This window comes from Loxodonta africana, chromosome 3, assembly GCF_030014295.1.
Source record: "Loxodonta africana isolate mLoxAfr1 chromosome 3, mLoxAfr1.hap2, whole genome shotgun sequence".
Taxonomy (NCBI): domain Eukaryota; kingdom Metazoa; phylum Chordata; class Mammalia; order Proboscidea; family Elephantidae; genus Loxodonta; species Loxodonta africana.
Genome location: NC_087344.1, coordinates 61,659,825 through 61,680,773, shown reverse-complemented (window position 1 = coordinate 61,680,773; position 20,949 = coordinate 61,659,825). Strand labels below are relative to the sequence as shown.

At 47.1% G+C, this 20,949-nt stretch overlaps 2 protein-coding genes across 13 annotated transcripts in view; both read right to left on the bottom strand.

The window, feature by feature from the left end:
• Positions 1-2,079, bottom strand: part of DHDDS (dehydrodolichyl diphosphate synthase subunit) — a 30,625-nt gene extending 28,546 nt beyond the window's left edge. For 2 of the 12 annotated variants that reach the window (XM_064281524.1, XM_064281530.1), the window contains exons 1-2: positions 1,986-2,079; positions 1,349-1,461 (exon numbers count right to left, since the gene is read on the bottom strand). In XM_064281524.1, coding sequence (XP_064137594.1) covers positions 1,349-1,406 — 58 coding nt within the window. In that variant the 5' untranslated portion in view covers positions 1,407-1,461; positions 1,986-2,079. The other 10 variants (XM_064281529.1, XM_023554389.2, XM_064281525.1 and 7 more) reach the window with 9 other exon arrangements.
• Positions 2,080-6,059: 3,980 nt separating this feature from the next.
• Positions 6,060-18,159, bottom strand: LIN28A (lin-28 homolog A). Its single transcript, XM_003415412.3, has 4 exons — positions 18,129-18,159; positions 17,480-17,664; positions 7,803-7,987; positions 6,060-6,878 (listed from the first exon to the last, which is right to left on the bottom strand). Exons 1-4 carry the CDS (start codon positions 18,157-18,159, stop codon positions 6,662-6,664), a joined length of 618 nt encoding a protein of 205 aa, XP_003415460.1. The 3' UTR covers positions 6,060-6,661.
• Between the last annotated feature and the right edge of the window lie 2,790 nt (positions 18,160-20,949).

Sequence of the window (20,949 nt, the reverse complement as noted above, 5' to 3'; positions counted from 1 at the left end):
AGTTCATCTTTTTAACCACGTACTATTAACCACCACCTTGGTTGCATTAGTCCAGCTGAATGGCCCAAGAAGGATACTGATGGGTAAGGTCAAACGGATAGGTCAAAACTCAAGAGGCACCCACTCCTCAGCACCAGCCAAATGCTGCCACACAGGACATTGGGGGAGGAGGGTGCAATGCTGCTGAATCTTCAAATTTTTCAAGAGAAGTCAAAAATCAGGATTTTTACATAAAAACTTAAATGTCAGGAGCCATTTCAAAACAAAAAAGACATTTTGAAGGCTTGAAAGCCAAATAAAGCTTCTTATCTGGTTTACAGCAGGCTAGGACTGTCTACCACAACAAAAATGGACTCCTCAGTCTATCTTCCCTCACCAGGAAGGGCTCTTCACCGGCTGCTTCCCCAGGCAGCTCTCCAACATTTTCTACTTTTGTCCCCCACAAGCAGCATTTTTCAAATAAAATTCCAGTCAAGTCATGCAGCTTGTCGTTATTCCCAACACATGACTGCAGTGGTTGCCTGCTAGAGATCACATGGTGTTTGTGTGTGAGTGTGTGTGGGTATAAGGATTACTGACTCATAAATTCACTGCTACCAGTTGCATGACAGCCTGTGGATGACAAACAAAACCAAGCTGACTGGCCCTGATCTCAAATTAAATCTCTGTCTTAGGCGGAGGGCAGAACAGTGTTATGATTCCTGGAGAAAAAACTGAAGGAAGATTTGGGGAAACAAGGAATGTGTAGGAAATAAAGTGATCATAGTTTTCAAATGGCTGAAAGGCAGCCCCAATAATAATTGCAATTAAAGGGAAAAAAAGAATTAAGAACTGCTAGATGCTGAACTAGGTGCTTTATATATATGTTTCATTTAATCCACGTAACAACACTATAGATGTTAAGTCACATAGTTAATGACAGAACAAGACTTTCACTCATGTTTGTCTGCCTTCTGAGCCCAAACTCTTAGCCACTATGCTCTACCGTCACGTCAAAGATTAGTTATTCTTAGTAAGTCCAGAGGACCATACTAGGAACAACAGATCAAAGTTCCAGGAAAACAAATTTCCGTTCTCTACAAGGAAAGCTTAGTAGTCTCTGCTCAACAATGACTGGGAGAACCATCCTATGATATTAGGAGGCTCTGCGCTTCCTGCCTGAAAATGTCAGTTAGGACAATAATCTGCCAGAAACATGGATCTCAAAGTTACTTTGCAATTCTAAGATGTTATGGTTCCCTTGCTGAATTTCACTCAATGCCATGGATTGTTCAATTTTAATAACAGGTTTTGACACAAAATTACCCAGTGACCAGAAGGCCAGCTGATGCCCTGGGCCATTGCTCACCTTTATGATGTTGGCGCAGAACCGCTCCCAAAGTGACAGCTCTCCTTCCTTGATCCATGACATAGTTCTTGCCTTGTTAGGAGATCTCCCCAGAACAACACCAGCCAGTAACCCTGGATGAACAAGAAAGAGAATAAGAAGTTACCAAGGCTTGTAAGCAGCTATTTCCTTGCAGTGCTCGGAGATTCACCTAGACTGTGGAGAGCAGCCAGCATTAGAATCCAAAGGCACTGGTCTAATCTTCTAGTCTTTCACCACCCAGAGTTGTAGAAGTCAATGGGACCTGTGGGGCAGAGGTCTTTCCTTGGTTCTCCTGGTTTCTTGGCCCTTGTTCCCATCGCCTTTTCTTGAGGATCTGCACTGACTTCTGAACATCTAAGTCTGCTTCCTGCCAAATTCTACTGCCCACGTCCTGATCACTCTCTGCCTCTTCTCCATCTTCCCCCAAGCCGCTTCCCACTCTGCGCTCCCAGTTACTAACCCCTTCAAGTTGTCGCACCGTTACCTCCTACCTCAGCGTTCTCTCTCATATTCTATTCCTTCAGCTGTCTCTTCCATTGTCCCTTTTATTTCTCTCATACCTGTCTTTCCACCCAGTCACCTCCCTCTCCTTTCGACCACACATACAGCTCAGCACCTGATCGGCTGCCCACCGTGCCCTCCTACCGCTCCAGTGGGCCGACACTTCCTTACGACGTGGCGCTGGAATATTACGTCATCGTTGGGCGCCGGGACACGTACCCTCATGAGCTAATGGGTGGAGCCCTGCTCTGCGCATGCGGCTTAGGAGGCGGCGCTCTGCAAACTCTCCGGGCCTCCAGTTCGCAACCCTGGGAGAAGGGGCGGGGAGAGGGTCGAGCGACGAGCGTGAAAGTAGTGGACGCACGGAGTGTGGCGGGCGACGAAGGTTTAGGCCACATGCTGAGGACAGGGCTGGCGAAGGCGGGGTGAAGACCACCAGGGGGAGCAAAAACCAAAAAACCAAACCCGCTGCTGTCGAGTAGATTCTGACTCATAGTGACCCTATAGGACAGAGTAGAACTGCCCCATAGTTTCCAGGGGGAGCAGAGGCGCAGTAAACCCATAGGTTAGAGAGGCTGCAGGCGGGCTAGATTGAGTGGAATGTGCCACAGGGCAAGAATTGCCACATCAAAATTAGGGACTTCTCAGTGACTGATTGCATTTGGGAACTGCTGAGAAAGCCCAAGAACTGGGCTTCTTCAGAGGCCTGATACAGTGCAGTCTTAAAACCTTATTTTTACAGTTTTTAGTTCGTGAATTTAATCGTCTGGAATGAAGTTCTTAGCCATTCAGTCTTACAACGAATTTAATACCAATTCATTTTTTGCTGATTTTTGGATTTGCGGATTCCCAGGACCCACTCGGACGAAGTCAAAAAGGGCTAAAGCCAGAAAGAGCTCTGCTCTACCGAATGACTGCTAAGATAACAGGCCCTCGATTAACCCCCAGTAGAAAAAAACAAGGACATTAATTAGCTTTGTACCAAATTTTTATGGAAAAGCTGTCGTAGGAATTTGAGGCTCTGACTCAAAAGTCAGAACTCAATTTTCTCAAAATTAAAAAAGCAGAATGAAAAAAAAACAAACTTTAAATACAGACTCTGATGCAACCAGTATTTTGTTTAAAGCGTGAAACTTACACTTGAATGTTTTGAGAGTGGAAGAGAATTTCACAATTTAGAACAATCCTCTTTAGATTGCAAAGTTCCATCAAGGATACAAGGAAGAGAGTGCACTGGTGATGCCTAATCCATTGTTTATCTTCCCCTCTTTCTGATGAAAAGGTTACTTTGACAAAACATGATCAAAGAAAGCCCTAGAGATGAGTAACCCCCTCAGGAAAACCCTTAAACTTTTCCATCCTTAGTGCTTTGTAGCCTGAGGGTAACAGGTTTCCTTCAATTTTGCAAAGACCGTTTAGTGAAGCCCAGTGGTAGCTTGCTGCTCTAGGAGCAACCACTGTCAGCTTTGGTGTTTTGTACAATTAGTGAAGGGACTAGAAAGCACCTGGGTGGATATATTGAAACTTCTTACCCTTGCTCTGGTAGTGTTGCCATAATTTGAGAATTTAATCCACTTCCCTTGCCCCTTTGTGTAATAGTTGCTATGCCTCCAGTCAAAAGCTTTTTCCTTTAAAAGTCCTTCCTTTAGGGGGAGCTAAAGTTTTTTTTTTTTTAAGTTTTAGTACATGTGTATTAGCAAACTATGGCTCAAAGAAAATGTCTGGCCACAACTGGTCTTTGTTATCTCATCTGGCCTCAGTTTCCACAGTTCCACATCTAATTCCCTCCTTGGGGTGGTACAGGGAGTTATATTTGTAAAGGGCTTTGAGGAGTAAGGGACAAAGTAGTATTAGGGTCTCATGCCCCAAGCCATGGCCCCATCTTTTCTTCCCAGCTAGTGGCACAGGCAACCCCATTCTTATGTATGCCAAGCCCCTAATCCCCTCTTGAATGTGGTAGCTTCCAAGGAAAGGACAAGAGGCCTTAAATAGAAACAAAAACCCACTGTAATGAGGTACTAAGAGGACTGAACCAGAATGGCTGAACAGAAAATATAACTCTTCTGTGACCTGAGTCCCAATCCAAGGAGGGAATTTTGTGGGAGAAGAGGAAAAGCACCTAAATATCTGACAAGCAGACACAGTTTCAGTACCAATAAGTATTTATTCATTGTATTTTCCTAGGGAAAAGAGAGGGGAAGGCAAAAGTATCGGCATGTGTTACAAAATGATAGAAGAGAAAGGAAGTACCCAGTACAGCAAAATCAACCATCAAATAAACATACCCCAGTGATGGGGGTCACCAAAGCCCAATGGGGCTCAGCCTCCCATAGTTGTAGTTCAGGAATGAGGTGAAGGTACCAGGGAAAGAACAGTCAGGTATATACTTTCCTACCCTCCCTCCCTCCCCATAAATTCAAGATTTCACACAAAGCTTTGGTTTCTAGCAGTAAACATGGGGTTACATTCGTCCGTCTCCTATTAAACAATCTTGTGGCCACTTTGACATAAGTTTCTAGCACCTGCATAAAAGTTCCTGAGTGACTTGGAAATACATTCATCTTCCCTTTCTCGGTCTCCCACCCCCTCTTTCTATGTGGAAGCCCCCCACTGCTTCTCTCTACCCTATGACTGGAGATTAAGTAGCTTTGCCCCATCTAAATACTAATAAGTTTTGGCATGAATGATATCAAGGACTGGTCTTGACACAGAAGGCTGGAAATGAGGTTTTCTGGAAACAAAAATGTTTAAATGTTGTGGAGATACCCCCCAAATTAAATGTTGTATATGTGTGGGTTTCAGGAGAGTGCTGGGGAGGAGGTATGGTAGGAGTCAAATTTTTAGGGCAGAAGATCTAGTTCCAAAGAGGAAATAGGGGAAGGGGAACACAAAAGAAAGGGTGGTTCAAGGCCCCCACTTCAAGAAGGGTCCCCAAGCTTATATTTCAGATCCTTTTGCCTGGTGCAGAACCTTCTGTCAAAGATGCTTTGGCTATTTTTCTTTCAATACAAAAGAAGTTTGTAAACAATAAAAACCCCAAAAGAACATGGAGAAAGACCAACACATTATATTTACACAAACTAGGCCACCTAGCAATCACCAAATCAGCGACTTTGTGAAGTTCTACAAAACCCAGACAAATACAATAACTAGAGGGGGCAGCATTTGGGGGAGACAAGAACCCAGGATCAAACACACATCACCCAATGCGTTCTATTGCATTTGCCCCGTTTCAACAGTGAGGTAGGTTTGCAGTGATCTCACAGCATGTAAACGAAACCCCCTTTCTCCTTTAGCTACTATGACACTACGGCAGCAGGTCAGGACTCTGGCACTGGGCACCACAAAAAAGCCCTTGCTTATGGGTCTCTCAGGAAGCCGAGAAGGAAAAGTCCAGAACTTTTAAAAGGTTAAGGATTTTAGTCCTTGCTTCATATATCCACCCCTGGGGAGCACAGGACGGTTATAAAGATATCTTAAAACCTATGCTACCAACTCAGATTTTCACACACACACACACACCCTGCTGTGCGTGGTAGGCCTAGCCTAATCCAGTGACGGAGGAATCTGGTGTGTGAAGTGAGTCTCATGCCCTAGGATTAAGGGTGTGGAACAGGAGCTTCTTAGTACATTAACAGACAAGCTTCACCTAACTTTGGCTTCCTCTCTGAGCCTTTCACCTGGCCTAGCCTCTCCTAACCTCTGCACCACCTTCCGTTCACACAAATTCCCCATCTTCCAGTAGAAGGAGATCAAGACATGGGGCAACCCAATAAAAACCTAGTCTCCCATGGCACATTTTTAAGGTGGAGGGGTTTCAAGAGGATACTATGGCAGAAAAGCCAGCTCTAATTGGCAAAAATGAGGTAGTTCCATAGATATACACTCCAAATAGTTGTTCTTAAAGGTGATAAAGCAACAACAAAAAGTATTCCTGCTGTGCAGACCTGGAGCTGCTGCCAGCTTATCCCTGAGATTGCTCATGTACCTGAGAACACAGTGCAGGAATGAGGGCCTTAGATTAAAATATACAAAAATACAAAACCAGGATATTTATATTAAGAAAAAAAAAAAGTTAAAATGCACAAGATACGTCATTCGCACACAGCTAGTGCAGTTGGCATTCTGGAGAAAGTGGGACCCAGGGTGCAGTCACTCAAGGGAGCAAATAAATAAAACTGTATTGGCCCAGAATGGGGTGGGAGTAAACTTAGGAGCAGCAGGTCTGCAGCTGTTCCCCAACCACCTCTTTTTTTCTCTCATCACAACCCACTGCTTGGGACAGTTCCAGCACCCTGTCCCAAGAATGGGCTATGAGGGGATAAGACGTGGAAAAAACTCTGCCCCACCCCTAAGAGATTGCCCCCCCACAGAATGTAGTGGCTTTTGGGTTGGGTCCAACAGACTGGTCTCATGCTTAATTTTTTCATACTCTGGCATGGGAAATTATATATCCTTCTCTAAAAGGAAAACTCCCCTATCCATGCCACTTTCAACAAAAGTCAGAGATTCTGGGAATGGAGCCTCAGATAAAGCTGGCAGGCTCTAGGGGGATTTCTCCTGAAAGCCCTCAGTTGCATTTGGATAAAGATGGTTGGAGTTCCTTTGCTTCACTCCTTCCCCCCGACCAAGAGGGAAGAGGGGGTGATGCTATGGACCCCGTCCTGAGATACACGGCAGTGCCAGCTGCCCCCTACCCACCCTCTATCCCACTTTCTCCACTCTCTGCCAATTGACGCCTGCTCCTTAAAACTTCCTGATAGCAGAAGGATTGATCCCACCCACTGTGGCTCAATTCTGGGCCTCTGGGAGCAGGGCAGGGCTTTGGATCTCTTCTTCTTCCTCCCGAAAGTAGGCTGGCTTTCCCTGTGAGCCAGAGGCCTGCTGGGCCTTCATTGGACATGAGGCTACCATATGGCTGATGCTCTGGCAGAAGTGGCACTTCTTGGGCTGGGGTGGCAGCTTGCATTCCTTGGCATGATGGTCTAGACCTCCACAGTTGTAGCACCTAGTGGAAACCGAGAAGGTAAAGATGAGAGAAAGGAATGAGAAGAGGCCACAAGGTTTCCCCTGAGCCTGGTCCACATTCTGTCATTTCACTTGTCATGTAATTTTATGTGTCAGCTTAGCTAGGCTATGGAGCCCAGATGTTTGGTGTCCTGTGTTTTCAGCCTGCCCTACAAATTCTAGGCTCAAGACTGTAACATCAACTCTTTGGACTTGCCAGGACCTATAAGATCAGGAGCCAATTCCTTAAAATGAATCTATTGGTTCTGTTTCTCTAGAGAACCCTGCCTAATGCACTTCCCTTCCTGGAGCTCCACATGTAAAAGGAGGAATAGGACTAAAATCTAAAATCCTTTCCAACTTTATAGTTGTCTAGATGATCTCTTCAGAGTCAAGCCAACTTAAAAATACTGAGATGCCAAGAGTAAAAGCCACTGACCCCAACTAGGGACTTCGTTGTGGAAAATATGCAAGATTTTACCGTACCATTTTATTAAAAAAAAAAAAAAAAAAACTATATTATAGCCCACTGACAAGATCAAGGAAACCAGCCATTTGTAGACCTGGTGAAGAAGCAGCAGATACGCCATCTTGTTCCCCTCCTACTTACACTTTGTGTTTTTACATACATGATCTCCTTTAGCATCCTAAAATAATCATGTGATGTTAGTATCACTACGCCCACTTAACAGTCTAGAGCTCACAGAGCAAAATTACTTCTCCCAAGTAGAAAAGCGAGTTTTTCTCAAGTGCCTGCCCCACATACTGTCCCCTGCTCTTCCACATCTGTGGGAGGTACCCCAACCATCTAGATGTTCCCAGAGACCACGGGCTTCATTTTACTTTTGAGAACCGGAACCATGGGGAGAGTTCTCCTCATGTACACCATTTCCCAACCCACCACACCAGCTGCCCTCAGCCATACCTGTCTCCTTTTGACCTGCGCTTCTGCATGTTCTTCCCCTTTGGCCGTCTCTCACTCCCAATACAGAACACCCCGCCAGGTCCCGTGACACGGATTGATTCCAGGCCCTTAGCAGACTTCTTAAAAGTGAACTCGACTGCCTCTCCCTCCTTCAGGCTCCGGAAGCCCTCCATGTGCAGTTTACTCTGGGGAAGGGAAACATGGTGGACCTTAACATTAGTTCTCATTATTACATCAAACACACAGGCACACCTGTGAGGTAGGAAGAGCTGATGTGGTATCACTTCTATTTTTCCATTAAGGAAATTGTAACTCAGTCACCACAGAACAAGGAATCTAATATTACATTAACAAAGAAAAACCATGATTATATAAAGAGATGTCATTAGTAGTTTTTGCAGCTATGTTGAAAGTTCTAAGTAGGATAGGAAAGGAGGAAAATTTCTAGACACAAGCATTTAAGACACCAACAAATTAAACCGTAAAATATAAAAGGCCAACACTTTTAAGCATTAAACATTATGCTTTCAAATAAAGTACGTCATCTACTTTCATGCTATCATCAAAAGGCCAAATAAGTAGAATATGGGGAAAAAAAAATTAATTATAAGCATTATTGCATGCCATAGATAGATTTAAACCCGAAGGACTACCATATAAACCCAAAGTGAGGGACATTCTACAAAGCAGTTATCAAGAGGAGCCCTGGTGGTGCAGTGCGGTTAAGTGCGTGGCTGCCAACCGAAAGGTCAGTGGTTTGAACCCACCAGCCACTCCAGGAGAGAAAGATGTGGCAGTCTGTCTGCATAAAGATTTACAGCCTTATAAAACCCTGTGGGGCAGTTCTACTCTGCCCTAGTGTTGCTGAGTCAGAATCAATGTGACGGCAACAGGTTTGGTTTGATTTGTTTTTTATTTTTAATATACTTCAAAATAGCAAGGTTACGAAGGAGAAAGTCTGAAGAACTAAAGAAACTAAACAAATGCAATGCAAGATCCTGAATTGGATCCTGAACCAGGAAAAAAAAATTGGAAAATTAACATTAATTTGCATATGTAATGCCAAAAAGTATATCAATATTAAATTTCCTGATTTTGATCATTGTACTGAGATTATGTAAGATAATGCCCTTGTTCTTTGGGAATGCACGCTGATATATTTAGAGATAAAGGTGCTTATGCCTTATAAACTTAGAGTTTATAAAAAAAAAGGAATGAATTTATACATACAGAAAAGAGAAAGCAGTAAAAAAGAATCACACAACAGAATAGAAGGTAATTTGCAGGAGGACTTAGCATATGACCCATGTTCAATATCTCATCACTGGTAAAAAAACAAAAATTGGAAATAACAGTTTATTAGTAGAAGGATGGTTGAATAAAACGTTAAATCTATAATACCGTCAGGATGCAGCCACTGGAAAGAATGTAAGATCGCGGTTTTGTTCACTGCGGCAAGGTTTAGGACAATGTATATAGAATAATCCCATTAAAACACCATTATGTTTGTAGCAAAATTTTAAAAATATTGACACTTGGTAAGGATTTAGCAAAGTGCCTTTAAAAAAAAAAAAAAAAGGGAGTCATTCACAGGTTAAAAAAAAAAAAAAAACCCCTTTACCATCGAGTAGATTCCAACTCAAAGCGACCCTATAGACAGAGCAGAACTACCCTAGAGGGTTTCCAAGGAGCCGTTGGTGGATTTGAACTGCAGACCTTTTGGTTAGCAGGAGAGTGCTTATCCACTGTGCCATCACAGCTCCACAGTTAGGGAATGGCAAAACCAGGGTCAGAAGAACCCATGTTTCGTGACTTAAAAGCTCGCAACTCATTCCACTATACCACAATACTACTTACTGCCTTTATAAAATCTCTAAGAGAATCCAGAAAAAGGCAAGTGGAGCTCAGACCAGTGAAACAGAGTTTAGGGGCTGTTTATCTAGAATTTCTTGGATTTGGCTTAATCCCTTTTCCATGCTGCTCTGTTGCAGAGCTGTGACAGCCCCTCTTCGACCCTACCAGGATAGACTTTATTATAGCTTCATCCTTTAGAACGAAGCTTCCAAATCTTATGTCAAATACGTCAATGAGAAGGAGTAGTCATCATAGAAAATGGAGTCCAGAGAAGCAAAACTGACCACCTCACACCTAGTCCTGTCCCAGGGAGACACATGGGCACGAGAGAACATGAGTAATTAGTGTTAGTGTTTTATACTGGGGGGGTGGGGGTGAGGTTCTAGTTTAACCTGGATGTTTAGGTGAATATATAGCCCCTCTTTAACTAGGTGGGATCCTCAATCATTTTAATTTTAATTTAGATGGTATGTGAAAGACAAATATGCTTTCAGGTAGCTGGTTATAAGCGCAGGCTTCAGAGCCAGACAAATCCTGGCTCATGAAATGCTAGTTATACCAGATTACTAAAGTCCCTGGGTGGCTCAAACGGTTTGTGCTCAGCTACTAACAGAAAGGTCAGCAGTTCGAACCTACCCAGAGGCACATGACAGGCAGGCCTGGCCATCTGCTTCTGAAAGGTCATAGCCTTGAAAACCTCATGGAGCTGCTCTACTCTGCACACATGGGGTCGCCATGAGTCAGAATTCAATCAGTGGCAACTAACAACCTATGGTTCTAATAAAGATTACGCAGACATGTAAAGATCAAGAATAAGTGTTCAGTAAATATTCCCTGTGTTGTTATTATTTATAGTTTTGTCTGCCTGTCCCCACAATAGAATATGTCGAAGGTTTGGGATCCTTTCACAAATTCCTTTGATGCCCCACAGGACAGCCAGGGATGTGATGAATCCGCTCCCTCTACCATCTTCCCACTTTTTTAAGCCAAGAAACGCAGTATAGCTTTAAAACAGAAAATAAAAGCATTGCAAAAGGGACACCCTATGGGGCAGTTCTACTTTGCCCTATAGAGTCACTATGAGTCAAAACCAACTGGATGGCACACAACAATATGTTCCTCCATCTGCACCTCATATATAGATGGGGACCTACAATGTGAAATCGACTAGTCCTTTCCAGGTCACCCACTCCGTTGCTGGAGATTTTTAGGTATGTTTAGGACTTTAAAAATCCTGCAGTCACCTCACCATAACCGGCCAGGATTTAGACTGGTGGTCTACAGGGGTGGCTCCCTGCCCCCCACTCCGCCCCTCTCTAAAACACATAGTTTGAATTCCTCTCTTATCAGATAGGTAATCAGCCTGCAGCCCCACAGAGCCAGCCTCCCAGGGCCAGCATCTGAAAGGAGCCTGAAATTCTTGCTGCCACCCCCACCCCCACCCCTAGCCACACACAAAGCAGGGCCCCGCCCCTCTCCCCATCCCCTCCAAAAAGAAAAGGCCTTGGGGGAGGGGCAAGGCCTTCGCTCCCCCAACAGAGCCTAGCCCTGGGAAACAAAGAGTTGACACTGGTTGGTTCCGGTGGTCAGATTCCTGGAGTTCCAGAGGCTGCAGACCCCCTGGCGTCCCTGGACCCCCACGCACACCACCATCAGTTCCTTCCTTCCTCTCCATGTTGGAGCTATGGTCACGGTGAAAGCAATGGATAGAGAGCCACTTTCTTCTTCACTCAAGCTTTGCTGGGTTTGCAAGTCACCACCAGCAGTCATTTTTCTTTCTCTCTGACCTGCCCACCCTAGCCTCCCTGGGATCTAACTACACAGGACCCCCTTCCCTTGATGTCTTCAGTCAAATTCTTTAGGCAGGAGCCTGAATTAGGGTTATTTTTTTAGATAAATTATTTCAAAGGGGAAGCAAGAAAGCAGGAGTCTGAACGTTCCTGATTTGTCCAAAGTAGGAAGGCGAGCAGCCTACAGGTGCCCACTGCATCGGATGGAACACAAAACACAGCTGCAGAAAGCATTTTTGTTTCTTTTTTGAATGCAGTTCAAGTTTGCAGTCCTGCTCCCAATTGGTTACCTCACAGCTGCCTACCCTATCCCTCCCCCCACATCAAATAGCCCTGTTTTAGTCACATTGCTCCTACTTGCTCTGGTCACAGGAATCAAAGCTCTGGTCCTCAACTCTTTTGCAACACCCAGGGCCATTCCAGCTGAGGACTGTACCTCAGTGCCTGTTTATACCTTCAGGTCTAGGTGCCTCGCCCTGCTCAATTGTTTGTGGAATAAACACAAAGTTTCTACTGTTCAGAATAATGTTTATTGATGCTTACTATATACTAAGTGAGGAGCCCAGGTGGGGCAATGTTTAAGCTGCTGGGCTACTAACTGAAAGGTCATGGCTCTGGATCTGCTCCTGTAAAGATTACAGCCTAGGAAACCCTATGGGGCTGTTCTGCTGTCATATAGGGTTGCTATGAATCACACCAACTGGTAAGCAAACAACATATGCTAAGTAGTGCTCTAAGCCCCTTTGTATGTTCTAACTCATTTAACCCTCAAACCAACCTGAGCAGTAGATGTTACTATGACCCTCATATCACAGCTGAGGAAAATAGAGAGCTCAGGCACCTCGTCCAAGGTCACAGTGAGAGGCAGAGCTGGGCTGATTACAACTAGCCTGACGCCATAGCCCATGCTTTTAAACTCTGTGCCAGCGCCGTCCAAAAGAAATACAATGCAAGTCACATGTGTAACTTAAAATTTTCTAGTAACCTCATTTTAAAAGGTAAATAAGCAGCTGATGAAATTAATTGTAATGACTCAATTATTAGGTGCCATTTTTATAGCCTTACCAGATCTTCATTCCTGGAGGCTGAGTTTGGTAGGGGCTAGGAAACCCACTGGTTCTCCCAGAAGCAGTTTATCTGATGGTGTGCGAGTTAGGGAGGGTGGGGAAAGAGATATTGCCAGAACAAACCCCCGCAGCGTAGAAGATTGTGGGCAGCCCACCCCCATCACCTCTGCGCAGATACCGCCAAACCCACCAGCTCCTGCGTGAAGTTGTCCACCAGATGGCGCTGCGCATCGACCTGGCCGCACAAAGGCAAGCTGAAGGGACCCTAGAGAAGTTTGCTCTCATAATTTATCTCAACATCTTTAGGGCGCTAATCTGCTCCCCTGTCCTCAGACCGAAATTTCAAGAGGCCTAAACTTTGATCAAGGTGGTACGAGGTGCTTTCTTCCTGCCCATCCGCACCCACTCACGCAAGAAGAGGATGTGAAGATCCTGGAGTTTTAGGCCAGAAACCCAGTTGTTCTCCTACTCTGCTGTTAAGAAATGCCATTTACTCTCCTTGGACTTTCATTTCTGCCTGAATTAAGAAACTTCCAAGCTGAAATCGTTTTAAATAAGTCTATGAGCTATACTTTGTTTGTGAAAGTTTTCTCCTTCCCTGCCACTCCTTTTAAGCTCCCAGACAGATTTAACAGAGAATAATTGTTAATCGTGCTGGCAGAAGAAGGGAACAGTGGAAGTTTTGCTCAGGGCAGTTTCTCCAAAACACAAATTCCAGTAAGGTGGAAATGTGAGATGAGTTTAAGAAACTAACATTTCACTGAAAACCAAGTATAGGACAGCAATGTTACCAACTACAGGGTAGAAATTTCCCATACTTGAAATTTTGCTTATATTCCAGCTGACAGTAAGCACCCAGGATTTCTAGAAAGCGTATCTCTTCAGAAATGACACAAGATTTAACGGTACCCCAACTAACTCATGTAGCTCTGTCAACCTTCTCTGAAAATTGCAAAGTGATTCATTGGTCTTTTTTTTTTTTTAATCTGCCTCTTCCTGCTAAAGCAGAAAATAACTAGTGAATGGCCACCAAACTATGGCTTCCAGTCTCTCCGCCAAAACAAGAGGCTCCTGCTATTTGGGGCTCAGGTTCGTGGTCCTTTGACATTCACTCCAAACATTTACAGTGTGGTGCACCCCTATTCTAGGCACTAGTCCAGATAACGCCCCTCCTTATCTCCAGTCTCCATTCTTGGGAAAAGGGTATCTGCAGACATGGATCCCAAACTGATAGTGCACTCCTGGTTCACCAGGGCTCTCAGGAGCCCCTAAACCAAAACCAAACCTATTGCCGGCTTAGCGACCCTGTAAGCCCCTAATTCCCTCGGGCCACTGAATGCCTACTAGAAAATTAACCAGACAGTTCCTCTCTCTCTTCAAAGAGCTCACAGGTTAGCTAGGGGAGGGGATTAGACAAGTACATCAATAACTAGACATGAAATGGGTAATCAGAGGCGCTGGCAGTGTTATAAACTACAATAGAGAGATCCATTTACATTCCAGCTGCCCCCCCTCCCCCAAATCTACAATCCTAATCTAGACCCTGGCCTGAGGCCCCTCTAGCCACCCCTCCACACTTCTCCTTTTCAGAAAAAGCTGGCCACGTGGCTTCAGCAGTCTCACAGCTTCTTCCTTGGTATTGGAATTTTTTTCTCCTAAACGAACTCAGTCCTTGTTTAAATTTGGGCTTGCTTTTGCTTCTAAGCCCTCCGATAGAATTTTAGCCTGAAAGCCAATTTAAACATATTTGGGTTCTGAGGGGGTGTTGGAGAAAGCAGAGCCAGTAATTGCTTTTTTCTTATTTCTTTAAAATTCTGCAAATCTTGGGGGTCAGGGAGTTGAACCAGAACTCTTAAAACAGTCACAGGGATTTTGGCATTCTTGGTGAATCTCAGGAAAAACAGGAGATCGCCTAGCTCTTTTGCTCCAGCTCTCCCCATATAACAAGTGGTTCTCAGTAGTGGCAGAGGTGATTTTGTCTCCCAGGGGACATTTGGCAATGTCTGGAAACATTTTTGGTTGTCACAAATGGGGGGTACAAACAGCATAGGGGGTAAAGGCCAGGGATGCTGTTAAACATCCTACAATGCACAGGACAGACCCCCGCAATGAATTATCCAGCCAAAATTTGTCAATAGTGCAGAGATTGAGAAACCCTGATTTAAGGGCTTGAGATTTGCCATTATTATGATCCTTACATTTTCCTGGCCCCAAGGACAGGCAGAGAGTTCTAGATCTGAAGATGTGTGACTAAGCAAAAGAGTTGTTCCAGAAATCTCTTTGCTTTTATGGGCTTCTGGATGAGAATTAGGGTGAAGGCTTTTTGGTTTTTTTTAAGGCTAAAGGTGAGTTTTCACTCCCATCCACCCAACCCTTGGGAGGCACAAAATGTTTGGAAAGGAGCTTAAGAACAGTAGTTAACAGAGTGTTGGGAAGCTAATAGGCCCAACCCTGGAATGATAAAGAAAATGTTAAATTGTCTTTTTCTCCTCCTTTCCTTGAAAAGGGTCTCTGCTCCCCTACCCTTAGCAGATGTTATCTTAGGGCAATTCTCACCACTCCTTCACCAGCAGCAGCCAAAGAATGGAGAGATTTGTTAAAGAGAATTTTCTTTCCCTCTTCTCTCGGCTTTGGGAACTCTTTCCCACAAACACAAACAAAAATTCTTCCATCTTTGTCTTCTACATTAAATTCCCAGAGATATTCAAACTTCTCAAGTGCAGGGATTGGAACCACTAGTGTAGCATACTACTAGGTGGGGTTTTAGGAATTACCCAAGACCCAGCCAGCAGCATGCATTGATAAAGACAGAGCTATCAGGTAAGGCTCAGTGAATTTCTATCAGTTATTGTCCTCTTTGACTGAAGGGGCGGTGGGTTAAGAAGAGAAGTTCTTGATTTTTTTCTTCCCAGTTCTGCTCCCTCCTGATAAATTATTCAACTCCTTTTCCAGAGACAGGAGTGGGCACCTGGACATCTGAGGACCTAAAGACCAGAGTATCTTCCTGCTAACCCATCTGAAACAGCACGGAAGGGGCTCCACTCCGCAAGTCTCACAGCCATCCCTCCTTACCTTCACGAGTGATGCCATCCAATACTTTTCCAATTGCATTTGATCCCAAAGGTTAAGTGGGCTAAAGTGTGGATCCCAACCTTCCTTGGAATTTGGATATCACTACAGAACCCCAGAAGATGAAGGGATATGTTGCCCTCAGCCCCTCCCTAAATAGTTAGTAGTCTTTTGAGGGGAGATAAGAAAACATTGGGTCTGACTCTTATTCCAGCCTCCCCAAACTGGGGAAGCTGTCCAGTCGTCTCCAGACCAGAAGAGATTTTAATCTCTTTGTGATCAGATAAAGGGGAGAGTGGGGGAGGCTTGGCACCCTGCTGAGGAGGGCCATTCAAAGCTGGTTCCTGCAATAAAGTGATTTAATAGATCTAAAGAGGCCAAGTCCCTTCTTTCTCCCACAATTACTTCCTGTGGGTTATCATTCACATATGTAAATGAGACAGGAGGCGGACAAATCCACCAGCTTGAAAATGGTTGTCTGATGGGGTGGGGGGTGTTGCTGCAAAGATGTAGTTAAGGCTTCAGGCAGGTGTTCGAGTTGCCCAATGACCCAGGGATTCAACTTTAACGGGCAGGTCGCCATCTCCTAGGACTCCCCCCCTTCATCTCACCCTCAACCTCCTTCAAGGTGAGGGCCCTGCTAGAAGACTTCTCCACCACCTCCAACCAGTCCACCCAGCATCTCCCTTCCCTGCCCCTCCCCCTCCAGACTACCAACCCTCAGGCTCCAACTCTTAATCCCTACATCCTCCTTTCCCCTCCCCCACAGCTCCTGGGGCCAACCTCCCTGCAGTAACCCCTCCCTGCCCGGCCTGGGTGTCAACCTCCAGAGCCTGGGACTAGAGATCTCTTCTTCCCAGGTCCAGCCCCAAACCTCCTAAGGTGGAAGAGACCCATGCAGCCAACTTGCTTTACATGGTTGGTATGAGTGGCTGGTATCCCAGGACCACGGAAACACTTCTAGCATATTCAGGGAAGGGGTGAGAGGAAGAACAGGCCCGGGAGGAGGGCGACCTGAAGTCTCAGACTCCTTGTTTGAGGCCGGGAATGTTAGGACAGCAATCAATGTCTGTCTGGGGCCATAAATGCCAGGCCGAGGAGAATAGGTTCAGAGGCCAGCCTTACTCCACCCCCTGCCCTGTGACACTGAATTTCACCCCCACTATGCTTCCTTGCTTTAACTGAGAACTTGGGATTGCCACCTAACTTCCTCCCAGCCTGGCCCAGGAATCTAAGGCCTAGATGCCTTAGGTTTTTCTTCCGGATATTCACTGGACAGCAAAGGCCCCCTTCTCTGAACTGTGCGCCTTAGACGTTCCTGCAGAGAAGCTTTCAAGGCCCCAGATGGATCCGTCAAGGATCCGCCAAACCCACCAGGCCTCAGGGCCTGAGTTTGAGCCACCACCTGGCTGAGGTCTGTATTAAACACGCCGGCTGGGCCTGGGAGCCAGTTTCCCTCCCTCTCTCCCGCCCTCCCAGCTCTTTTCAGAGGTTAGTGAAAGGCGCTGGGCGCTCAGCGCCTGCCCGGCCCCGGCATGTGCTTTCCTGGTCGGCCCCTCGCCCTCCCCCCACCGGCAAGCACAATACAACCTTAGTTTCTGCCACATGGGGTCACCTCCCTGCCCTCTGCCCTCTTCCCAGGGGAAAGAGGTAACAGACACGTGGTGAGCCTGAGGGGTTCCCGGAAGGGGGTGGGGAGGTGCTGATAACCGGCGCTGCCCCCCAATCCTTCCCCATCGGAGTAAACGGGGACCCAGAATCGGGGTGCCACGGCAAAGATGGGTACACACAATGAGGGGCTTCAATCTTAATCCAACAGCCAAGTCCTTCGCCCACCCCGGAATATGAGCACCTATACCCCCTCCTGCTCCCGACAAAGTTACGGAATGAGTCTCACCTGGTGCACAAAGACGTCCACCGGGGGGTCGAGCGCGACCCCGGCGCGGGCGGTCATGGACAGGAAGCCGAACCCCATGCGCACGTTGAACCACTTACAGATGCCGGCACCATGCAGCAGCTGCGGTTCCTCTACCGCCCGGGCCGCATCCTCCGGCGCCTCTTCCGCCGCCTTGGCGCAGCCACCTGGAAATGGAGAGGGAACCGGGGGCTTAGTTGGGGGGCCAAGCATTCAGAGGGCCCTCGCAGAGACGGGACAGGGAGATCCGAGCGTCTCGCGGGTGGACACTAGGAGCCTGCACCCACCAGGCAGCCCGCGAGAAGAGACCTGTCCCGGCCGCCTCCCGCGCTCCCAAAGCCTACACCGAGACCAGTGGTGCCCCGAAAGTTTTGCTCCTCTTCCCACTACACGTTGCCCGCGGACAGAGAGCCGGACAGGCCCTTCCTATTCCCCCCCTGCCCCGTAGCCTCGGAGCACACGCCGGTGGGACACCAGGGTTCCTTGCTCCAGAAACGGTCCCCTGAAGCAGGAGGCCGCACCGACTTGGGGTCCTACGGGCGGCCTGGGAAGATACTTCCCCACTTTCCTTTTACGTGGCTCCTGGGCGCCCCGCAACCTAAGGTGTCGCCCCTAAGTTCCGAGCTCGAACCTGCAAACTGTTGGTTGGACACGGAGCCCATGTTCGTCGGCTGAGCCCGCGGGCCGGGCCCCTGGTCGGGCGGCTGCTGGCCCCAGAGAAGTCCGGAGGCAAAGGGGTGGCTCGGAGAAGAGGCAGCTACATCTTCCCCGGCACAATAGCGGTGGGAGGGCCCACGGTTTTTCAAAGGCTCCCAAATTCTAAAAGACAATGACCCAACCCCCCGCGGGCAGCCCCCTCCCCTCCCCTCTCTCTCTCTCTTTTCCCCTCCCTTTCCCTCCGGCTCCAGCTCCGGCCCTCCCCCCACAGCTCCGATCTCTGACACCTCTGGGGTGTCCCTTCTCAGAACCTTGAGGTTTGACACCCCCCTCCCCACACGCTCGACTGGAGATGGGGACCTTCTGCCGTAGAAGTCTTGGTACCCCGGAATTTGGGGTCCTGCACTTTAAGGGCACAATGGGGGTCCCCAAAGCAGCATACAGGTGGGGGGTTGGGGGGGTAGTTTTAAGACCACGTGACTGCTCCCACACACACTCACACACCACCCCCACCCCCCGCGCAGATAATTATACATTCCAGAGAGTTGGGGGAGGGAGGTGTGAGCCTGGCGGTGCTGGCCAATCAGAGACACAAACCACCTGTCAAGGGAGAAATGGATGAGCCCTCCCCCTCCCCCAGCCCCTGAGCGCTCCTCCCGCTCCGTTCCCCCTCAGGCCTTTGAGCTGACCCGGCTGCTTGGCGCTGACCTGCTCTCACCCCCCACCCCCGTGTGCTTAGATAGACCTGGAGTTCGGGACACTAGGAAACCTGGGTAGGAGAGCAGTGAGAGGCTAGAGACTGGGCAGAGCCTATCTTCAGTCCTGACTGAGGCGCTACCTCTGAAAACTCTTGTCTGTAGCCTCTGACTATATTGAAGGTCTCTGCCTCTGAGTTTCCAACTGAGATTTTTTCTGGATCTCTCTCGATTAGAAGAGAGAAAGTGCTCCCATTGATTCTATGTAAAGAATCCTTCATTCGAATCTGTCTAAAGTTAGCCCCAGGTAGAGCTCCCTGGGAGAGTAGCAGGACCCCGAAGAGGCTTAAAATGTGCTCCCCTCTCCTCCATCTGCCTTCTCATTCTGTCCCCACCCCCACCCCACTCATTGCTTAGAGAGGGACTGGGTGGGGAGGTGGGTGGAAGGTCTTCCTCCTGTACTCCCGACACTCTTAGGTTCCCAGACTCTTAGGTCCCTGAGTCACCGTCCTAAAGTGCGCTCCCTTCCCCATAGAGGGGTTGATGGGGAACTGAAGTCGGGAGTCTCCTAATTTGAAGGGGCAACCTGCCCTTCCAGGAAAAAAAGAGGGTCAGTCAGGGGGGTGGTTACTGCCCTGGTCGGAGATGGACAATGGCCCGGGGCTCAGTGCACGGCCCTGGCCCTGCCCCTTCACTTCCGGTGCTCAGTTCAAACTGGACAATGCCAGCTCCGGCCAGTTCCCCTCCCCCACTGCTACAACCAGTTTAAAGGGACAGAGCCTGCTTTCGGGGCATCCGCTTGCTCTGAAATCACCCTTCTTCTCCAACTGTGAGGAATCTCTCATGCTTCTCAATTTGCTCCCGTCAGTGTGTGTGCGCGCGCCTGCGAGTACGCACGCATGGATTTGAGAGAGAGGATGAGTAGGGGTGGGAAAGAAGAAAATGGGGAGGAAAAGCAGGGGATGTAGAGATTATTTCCCTCTCTTTTGCACAAGGAGTGCTCTCCAAAGACTAAACCTTGAATGTAAGAGATGGGGGATGGAACTTTGGGAGATTTAAAAAAAAAAAAAAAAAGACTGGCCCATTGCGGTTCTGCCTTAAAGAAATACATATAATTAGCAAATATTATTATTTTTTATTATCAATGTTCCACTTCTGAGGACCCTAATTTAGATCTACCGAGAGTTCTCTGAGTACTTCAGCCAGTCATTTTTATTTACATAATCCTCCCTATCTAAGAATCTTGTCCCCTTACTTAGAAGCGCCCTTAAATATATTCACTTCCAAAAATTCAGAAACAGACGACAGAGATCTGGCTGAAGAAGGGAGAGTTCAGCACTCTGGCATAGCTTGATTCATTCTCTAGGGCTGTTTTCCCCCGGCAGGCTCTATCAGCTTCTCTGTCCAGGGTGCTGAGGGCGCCGTGTGTTCTGTCCATGGTGCTGAATCAAGACATCGCGCTCCAGGCTCAGGGCTCCCAGCTCCCTCCAGCTTTTAAAATGCCTTCTTGAGTTTCCACCTCCAAGTCCTTCCCAGAAAACCCTGACTCTCCTCAAACCCCAAGAGACAACGACACACTTGAAATTAATGAAGAGGTTTTTTTAGACACTGTTAAGGGCGCTTCCAGCAATAGATATTCTGTGAGAGCAGTTCGGGTATTTCAAGCATCCCTTCAGAGAAACGGGTAGAACTACTCATGTGGTCATGGAGAGTGAGGAAAGAGGAGATAGTATTTTCTGAGTCAGAGAAAACCAGAGTAGAATAGAGATTAATCTGTGCTTTAAAATTATTTCCTTAATTATTAGCACTTTTCATAAGCACACAGATGTGAGTCAGATTGCCTATGTTTGAATATCAGCTCCACTATTTACAGTTTAAGGAGCCCTGGTGGTGCAGTGGTTAAAACGCTCGGCAGCTAACCAAAGGGTCAGTGGTTTGATCCCACCAGCCCCTCACAGGAGAAAGATGTGGCAGTCTACTTCCGTAAAGTTTAGAACTTTGGAAACCCTATAGGGCAGTTCTACTCTGTCCTAAAGGGTCGCTACGAGTCAGAATCAACTCAGCGGCAATGAGTTATGGGTAACCTGGGGCAAAAGAGCC

Bases quoted from the DNA above. Each gene is read 5' to 3' on its own strand.
- LIN28A (XM_003415412.3), bottom strand. From the start codon at position 18,159: ATGGGCTCCGTGTCCAACCAACAGTTTGCAG. The intron at 17,665-18,128 runs GTTCGAGCTCGG...CTCCATTTCCAG, and splicing joins GTCCAACCAACAGTTTGCAG to GTGGCTGCGCCAAGGCGGCG. The intron at 6,879-7,802 runs GTATGGCTGAGG...GGTTTCCACTAG, and splicing joins CGCAGGTCAAAAGGAGACAG to GTGCTACAACTGTGGAGGTC.